At 36.2% G+C, this 8,580-nt stretch overlaps 1 protein-coding gene across 1 annotated transcript; it reads left to right on the top strand.

The window, feature by feature from the left end:
* The first annotated feature begins 2,361 nt into the window (after nt 1–2,361).
* On the top strand, nt 2,362–7,433 carry LOC114729113 (histone acetyltransferase of the MYST family 1). The gene is made up of 9 exons (XM_028916068.1): nt 2,362–2,704; nt 3,035–3,123; nt 3,412–3,471; nt 3,975–4,187; nt 4,961–5,029; nt 5,634–5,795; nt 6,154–6,247; nt 6,339–6,481; nt 6,844–7,433. Exons 1-9 carry the CDS (start codon nt 2,398–2,400, stop codon nt 7,045–7,047), a joined length of 1,341 nt encoding a protein of 446 aa, XP_028771901.1. The 5' UTR covers nt 2,362–2,397; the 3' UTR covers nt 7,048–7,433.
* The last annotated feature ends 1,147 nt before the right edge of the window (nt 7,434–8,580 follow it).

Below are 8,580 nucleotides of genomic sequence, written 5' to 3'. Positions count from 1 at the left end.
TGTAAGTGCTGTATACATGTTTCGCTTCCTGCAATCTGTTGCATCCAGAGGATCAAGGCTGATGTCAATTGTAACGCAATAAAAATCAATAAACTAGCATGGATAAAATTTTCAATTGAAGCTACTGTGCATTTATTGATGCCTGTAAATGTGTTCTTATGATTGAATTGGACATTAAATCGGCTTGAGGTTTTGTCCGCTCCTAAATGTAGTCTTTTATGTCGAGTTATTGTCAATGTAGTTCTAAAAAGCTAGTCAAGTTTATGATGAACTCTGATTTTCCGAACTTGTTAATATATTTTAAGTAGTATATGTATGTGTGATGTTAATTTACTGGTTGTTTAAAAGTGAAAGTAGTAATATTTATTCATATATTACTCATAACGGGCCATGACAAAATTGCTCCGTTTGATTAGTTCTTATAATGATCATTAGCATTTATCAATAACATCTAAATATGCCGACAGTGCTATAAACATGTTAGTCTTAGCTTATACTCCCTATATAAGTTTCATATAGCTAATTTGCAGGTAACGAACAATTAGTTAAAAAAGTAATAAATGTGTTCAAAATATAATTTTATTTCAATATGCTCTTATAATAAATAAGAAAAAGAATTAAAAAAAAAGTATGGGAAAATATGATAAGAGATATTGTGACAAAAGAAAGAAAAGAAATATTAAGGAAAAATTAGAAAAAATGTATTAAATGTTAGATAAACCCAAAGAGCTTATTCATATGTTATTTATAGGCCTTATTTTCTTTTACCACAAGAGTTGATTAAGTTGGTAAGGAGTCGGTTTATAACTCATAAAATCATGAGTTTAAATCTTACTATTGATATGAGGATCTTGTTGTAAACAATCTGTAAATACTTCTATAAGCACTTTTAAGCTTCAAACATGTACTGGTCTAGTAAGCTTCGGAACTTAACTCACTCAAATTTTTTTGGCTGGTAGCTAGCGCCCCCATTCCGTTTCCGCATTTCCTTAGTATCAAAGCCTTGGGGGGTGATAATAATTTTAATCATTCAAAAGAAAAGAAAAAAAAACAGAGATAAAGGGCACCTGAATTTTGCCCACATAAGAATATAATTTGAAGAACCGCTATATAACTATTCATGATGCTATACATGGCACCATACTATCAATGAATAATGACATTCATTCTCCTTTTTATATGTGTGTGTATCTGTTGTACATCCATGTTTTTCAGCTCAGAAAAAAAAAGATTGTTACTATGATCAGCAGCCTGCTCATGATTTTCAGAACAAGACACGTTTATTGGGACGTGACCTCGCTCTTCTGCGCGTTTCTTTTCTTTTGGTTCCCAATTAGAGGCCGAAGTTTGATGGTTTGGGCCCAAAAATGAATTGGGTTTGTGGGATTCAATGGGCTAGTCCAGTCATGTGCCTGTATTCTTGTCCTAGCCCTGGTAGGGGTGGAAACAGGCCAGGCGACCTGTCAGGGGCCTATGTGATGCCTGGTTGTATTTGGCCTGCCTGGCTGGCATGTTTCCAAAAAAGACAGGCTCAGGCCTGTTGAAGGCCTGTTTAGTTAAATAGGCCAGGCTTAGCTTTAAAAAGCCTGTTAAGCCTGTTAGGCGGCCTGGGCCTGTTAGGAATTTATAAAATAATATATGAAAAAATTAATTAATGCTATTATTGTTAATGTGCTCTTTTAATTTATTTTTAATTTTAATATATAGTTTAATAGCTTAATCTTTTCTTAGATTTTGAAGTTTAGATGACAAGTGAAGATAAAAATATAATTTAAAATAATAATATCAATAAATATGTGATTTTTAAATCTTAAAAATATAAAGAAAATAGGAAAGAAAAATTTTGTCCAAGAATGATAAATCTAACTTACGTATTATGTTAATTTAAGTATGATACCCTTTTATTCATTATAAAATTAGTATTTTTCCTCTTTATTTATTTGTCTTAATTTTAATTTTTGTGTGTACTTAAACGTAGTCTTATTCCAAATTTAACATATAATTACAATTAGTTTTCAATAATATTCTTATAAATTATAATTAAGATAAAATAGTACTTATGATACTAAATTTAAATAAAAGACAAGACTAAAAATTTAATTATTATGTGTGTTTTTTTGTAATCTTAGCTTTTTTTAAAAAAAAATAAATTATAATTTGATTTTTTAAAAAAAACAAGCCTTTTAACAGCCTTCAGGTCAGGCCAGGCCTTTATACAGGCTAGGCTCAGGCTGAAAATAAGCCTGTAACAGGCCACAGGCCAGGCTCAGGCCAATAGGCTCCAAAAAAGGCTGGCCTGGGGTTAAGAGCAAAGCCTGGTCTGGCCTGTACTGTTCCACCTTACTGGCAGCCCCGTTTAAACTAGGATCAGGATCCTCTGAAAATCGGGACTCTAAAATGGGCTCGCTGGAGACACCCTCAAGCACGGAAAACGGGACTGCACCTGTCGCCGGCGGCGGCAAAACTCCCGCTGCCGATGAGGTACCCTTGCAGCCCACGGGGGACGTCGAAATGGCGTCGGAGAAGCCGATGGAATCCGATCCGTCGAAGAGGCGTAGGATGGGTTTACTTCCCCTGGAGGTTGGTACTAGGGTCTTGTGCCGATGGAGGGACGGAAAGTTTCACCCTGTAAAGGTCATTGAACGCCGCAAGATGCCAACCGGTGACCCCAATGATTATGAGTACTACGTCCATTACACTGAATGTAAGACCTTCAGTTTATCGGAGCCTTGATGTCGCCCGACTTTGAATGGTTAGGGTTTTCGTTATGGGGTGGCTGAGCGAGTCGGTTCAGGTTTTGAAGTTATGAAAACGGGTTCCGTAGCATAATAGTTACTTGATTGATATCTGTGAACTTGATGCTTGGTATACCTGTTTCATAATAGTTTTCTGATTATCACTTCATGTCAACAGTTTTGAGCCTACTATCTTCTTGTCATTTCGTATCTGTTTGCCTTTGGTAGAAGTTCTAATTAATTGCAATTGTGAGCTATCGTATTAGTCTCTGATTTTTTTAGCTTTCTCTTATTGACAGTTAATAGGAGGCTTGACGAGTGGGTGAAGCTAGAACAACTTGACCTTGATTCAGTGGAGGCTGTTGTTGATGAGAAAGTGGAGGATAAGGTAATAGTTATATTTTGGCCAAATAGCTCTGCTTTTCCAAATCCCGCGGTTTGGTAGAATTTGCATATGGAACTTGGGGTATTTTTATTGAAATTTACTTATTCTATGAAAACAAATTATTCCCTTTCCTTGCTTTCAAGTTTGGGTAGATATGGTTAGCAAGAACTATTCCTCCATTTATTGGTAGCTTGGAATGATTTATACGTACCTGCTGTCACATGGGCTGGCCATCTTTTATGCTAATACCGTCTACCTCTCATTTAGAATATTGCATTTGTAAATTCCTAGGTGACAAGCTTGAAGATGACACGCCACCAAAAGCGGAAGATTGATGAAACACATGTAGAGGTATTGAGTTCTCATCTCATTTCCTGATCAATTGCATGCTTGGAAATGTATATAGTTAGTTCTGCAACCGTACCAGCTCTTACATTTGAACAAATTTATACGTGAAATATGCATTTTTCTGTGCTAAGCTGCTTATATGGATGAGCAGTACTATAAAAGGAACTGAACTATATCACGACCTTTCAAAAACGAAAGCCACTTCACAAGCAAAGAGAAAAATATTATTACTTATTTTTTTATTTGGTTTTGTGTGGTTTTCAGAGAGAAACTGACTCATGAAGTCTGATGAAGCATGTAGTTTGGTGATATTTACTGCATGGTCAATTTTATTAAAATCAAGTTAAAGCTGCACTAAATTTTCATGCTGATAATTGCATTCTGCTATGACAATCTCTGCATGCTCGATCACATGCATTTTATTAGGCTAATCTGCATATTTTGGTCAAACTATGCAGTTGCTGCTCTGCTAGCTTTGTCACAGATTTTGTATTGCTTCATTATAGGAGGGGCATGAGGAACTGGATGCTGCTAGCTTGCGAGAGCATGAGGAATTTACAAAAGTGAAAAATATAGCCACTATTGAGCTTGGAAGATATGAGATTGAGACTTGGTACTTCTCCCCATTCCCACCAGAATATAATGACTGTGTGAAGCTGTACTTCTGTGAATTTTGCCTCAATTTCATGAAGCTCAAAGAACAGCTTCAGAGGCATATGGTAAGCTGTGCCTCAAATACTGCTTCCGTTTTCCTTTTATATTTCTTTTCTTTATGGAGCGGGTGTTCTTTGGTTCACCTTGCTTTTTTCGAGAGGAGTACACATCTGATTAGTTTGAATAATTTCTTTTCTCTTCTGCTTGGCGGTCTCTGTTTTCTTTTTAGGATGTGTAGTTTGCTTCAACTGTTGTTTAGTTACATGTATTCTTATCAGCACCGTCTTATAGAAGAAATTTATGGTGCTTATTGAATTCCAAAAAAGGAAAATCAACATAAGGTGTGTTATCTCTGCACCATTATAACCCACTTTCTACCTTCTGAGGAGCCACAGCAACTGTTAAAATTTAATCTCATTCAGGTGTTGATTTTTTTTTTTTTTTTGTGCACGAAAGAAAAAATGAGTGGAAAAGAAAAGAAAAGCATCCCAATACATACAATTGTGCACGCCCATGTTAATATTTGCCTGAACATTTGGAGGTTTTTAAAGGTGATGCCACATTTAATGTTTAGTTGGGATGCATCCTTAGAAAACTTTTGAAAGATTTAGTTAAAACATTTTCGCTTCACATTTAAAGTCCATTCTATTTTATGAAATTTTAATTTTTAGATTTTCAATTTATTTGGTTTTCATATCCTTGTTTTTAGTTGGAATTTTTTTCCTGAAACCTGCCCCCCCTTCCCTGCATACTTATCCCCTTTAAGAAGTAAGTTTTAGGTTTACGTACTTGACCTGAACTATCTTATATACCTTTTCTCTGCTCCTTGTTCATGCAGAGGAAGTGTGACCTTAAGCACCCCCCTGGTGATGAGATATATAGAAGTGGTACTCTGTCAATGTTTGAGGTATATTTTTATCATGCTTATGTGGCTTTGCTATTACTAGTTAATAGTCATTATTTTATCTTGTTTCTGGCAATTGATTGTTATTACTAGTTAATAACCAATATTCGATTGTGTTTCTGGCAATTGATTTCAAAGATTCTTTTTTCTCTCAGCCTCGTTTCTCTGATAATTTTTAAGGCTTTGTTGATCTCTGCTGTTGAAGGGCTTCCTGTGTATTACAATCACCATTGGACTTATTTTTCTCCCTCTGCCCTTTTCTCTTTTTTCCGTTTCCATGAGATGAGATCTACAACAGTTCAATTTATGTATTGATCTCTCAGTGAAATTTTATCTTTGATTCATTTTAATGTGATTCTACTTAATCATTGCCTGACGTTGAATTTTTCTTGTTAATTTATTTGCTGATACACCTCATTTCAATGGTAAAGAAGGACACCATGCAATCATTTACCAGTCAATTACTAACTATAAACTAAATATAGTATTCTCCTATCTTACGCTGTCTCTGTGTGGGTACAGGCATGCGTGTTTATTGTTTTTTCATTTGAAACTTTCTTGTTTGCATTTTGTGGCTGCCTTCAACTATTACTTGTCTGTAAAACAGGTCGATGGCAAAAAGAACAAGATTTATGGGCAGAATCTCTGTTACCTGGCAAAATTGTTTCTTGATCACAAGACCCTCTATTATGATGTGGACTTGTTTCTGTTCTATGTTTTGTGTGAATGTGATGATCGAGGATGCCATATGGTTGGCTATTTTTCCAAGGTAATGCTATTGCTTTGTTGTCACTTGCTTTGGTTTTGAATGGGGATGTTTCAATTTCATATTCGACCTTCCAATGACTTTTGGACCATCTACTTTGTCTGTCCTAATATACCGAATATGGACTTTTTAAAACTTTACAAGAACACGGGTCATTTATCATGTAGTTTAGCTCCCTATTTAGTTATTTATTTAATAAAATAACTGCCCGTCCAAGTTATTCATAGATAGGCAGTGCAAATAGTTTTGTGACCTGAAGCTCCTAACTCTCACCTGTTTTCTTACTACTGTTGTCATACTTATTGGTTAGTATTTTTCAGTCTAACTTTATTAATACTTGTTACTACGTTTAATCATGAAGGAAAAACATTCAGAGGAATCTTATAATTTGGCGTGTATCCTCACCCTTCCACCCTACCAGAGGAAAGGCTATGGCAAATTTCTAATAGCATTCTGTAAGCTCTATATCTCTTTGGATATTGGGTCCTATCTATTTGTTTTAGTCTTGTATGAGCAAAATCCGTTATTATTTCAAACATGGAGCAGCATATGAACTTTCTAAGAAGGAGGGAAAAGTTGGCACACCTGAAAGACCCCTTTCTGACCTTGGGCTGCTGAGCTACCGAGGATATTGGACCAGGGTTCTGTTGGACATCTTGAAGAAGCATAAGGGTAATATATCTATCAAGGTAAGCATCCTTTGCATTTCTTTCACGGGATATACCTATTACTTTCTTTGCTCAAAAAGTGAGTCAGTTATTTCTATTAAAGAAATCAAGCAATTATGAAGTCAAGATGTTTTCTGAAAATAGAGTTCTTTCAAGGGATTGATTTTTCTATAACGTTGGTTGTTTACGATGCGGCATTGAATTCCTCTTATAAGGTGGCTATCGTTGAGTGATCTCCAAACTCAATCACTTATAATGCTGAAAAATCATAAGGAGCGAAAGATATTGAATTATTGATTAATTTACGACATTATTTATCTGATATTGCGCATGCTCATGATAAATACAAAGGCTATGCTACTGAATCGGATACTTTTCCACAGGAGCTGAGTGACATGACAGCCATCAAAGCTGAAGACATATTGACTACCCTTCAGAGCCTAGAATTGATCCAATACAGGAAAGGACAGCATGTTATATGTGCAGATCCGAAAGTGTTGGATCGCCATCTGAAAGCTGCTGGAAGAGGCGGTCTGGAGGTTGATGTTAGCAAATTGATTTGGACTCCTTATAAAGAACAGGGGTGATGGTGACAAATCATCAGAGACACTTATACTAATGTAACTTGAGCTTGTATGAATACAGATTCTAGGTTAGAGTTGTTAAATATGTATGTATTAGCATAAAAAAGGTTTGTTATGTACTTGAATTAGCACAGGAAGTTTAATAATCCCTATCCCTTGAAAGGAAAATCAAAAGACCTTCGTAGTTGCTTCTCATCGTGCCCATTTTGTTTCTCATGCCCAACGTTGTGGACTTGAGCTGGTTTGGCCGGGACGGCAGAGCTGGCCTGAGCACATGCCGTCGAGTCTACTCATGTTGGTAGTGAATAGGCGAGTCCCCTTGTGTATATGTATTATGTATGATGATTTGTGAATACTATGATTTCTGGCGCGGCGCGTAATTTCCATAATATCATGGCCATTCAATTGTGACATTGCGTTAGCCCTTGTCTGACATTACAATTGAAATTATTTAAAATCACGTTTTATGTAAGCGTAGATAAAACTTTCACGTTTATTTTGCATTTCATAAATTATGATTAAAAAGTATTTATAATCCATTCTAAGCGGTTTTTAATTATCAAACGTTGTTTGTGTTTATAAAAAAAACGATGCTACGAGTAATTTACAGCTCGTGAACTATGTATGGGGGCTATTAAAACGTGAAGACGCCCCCGTGTCAAAGCATGTGTACGGAAAGGGGTGGGTTCGTGGGGCCCATCATTCGTGTCTTGCCGCGCAGAACATGCGTGAACTTGCCGGCTCATACCCAACCTTCCACAGAGTTTTGGACTTCTGACGATGATTCTCTCCCATATTTTTTTTGAGTGTAGATAAAACTACTTTCACAAATTTATTTTATATTCTGTAAAATTATTTTTAAGAAAACTAATCCAAATGCCTCTCAATCAAAGTGATTTTCTCATGTTTGGCAATACTTTATAAAACGGTGCATAAACAAGGATCTTGCAAATAATATAAACGTGAGCACATGATTCATCAAATTGGGAGCTGTACGGGCTAACCGTTAACAATGTTCCCAAGGAAATTGCTGTATTGGGCTTGGCTCCCATTTGCTCCTCCCCCCCCCCCCCCCAAACAAAAAAAAGCAAGAAACAAAGAAGAGATGAAACATGTTTATAGGAAATGTTCAGCTGTTGAATTTTCTTCGCCACACACTCGTATTCACTAAAGCACGCATGATGTTGGGTGAACAATATTCTGGGGTTACTCTTCAACGAGTTTTCAACAGTTTTAAGTTTTCAATCCATGAATGTTTAGAAATATGTGTAAAATTTCATCACCCATCAGTTCGCGCAGATTTCCGACGTCTATGATTTTATCTGAACATTGCGCCCTCTAAGGGTTAAACTGCTCACTTTTCCGCATAACAAACGGCTTTCACTTCTAATTTCCATGAAACAGTGACGCTTCTAACGATTTCTACAATTTCCTCCATAAAGCATTTTCGAGATCCCCATTTCTATGTCCAGAAAACAGATCCATCTTACTACATTCTCGGTACAAAGCTCGTCACTTAAACAGGGACTAAAAGTT

This window comes from Neltuma alba, unplaced genomic scaffold (assembly GCF_004799145.2).
Source record: "Neltuma alba isolate B1F8T4 unplaced genomic scaffold, ASM479914v2 tig00012604_pilon, whole genome shotgun sequence".
In the NCBI taxonomy this organism is placed as follows: Eukaryota; Viridiplantae; Streptophyta; class Magnoliopsida; order Fabales; family Fabaceae; genus Neltuma; species Neltuma alba.
This window is presented reverse-complemented; position numbering and strand designations above follow the sequence as displayed.

Excerpts from the sequence above, each read along its gene's own strand:
- LOC114729113 (XM_028916068.1), top strand. The coding sequence starts at position 2,398 with ATGGGCTCGCTGGAGACACCCTCAAGCACGGAAAACGGGACTGCACCT. Across the intron at positions 3,472-3,974 it reads TTGATGAAACACATGTAGAG|GAGGGGCATGAGGAACTGGA; the intron begins GTATTGAGTTCT and ends GCTTCATTATAG. Across the intron at positions 6,248-6,338 it reads CAAATTTCTAATAGCATTCT|CATATGAACTTTCTAAGAAG; the intron begins GTAAGCTCTATA and ends AACATGGAGCAG.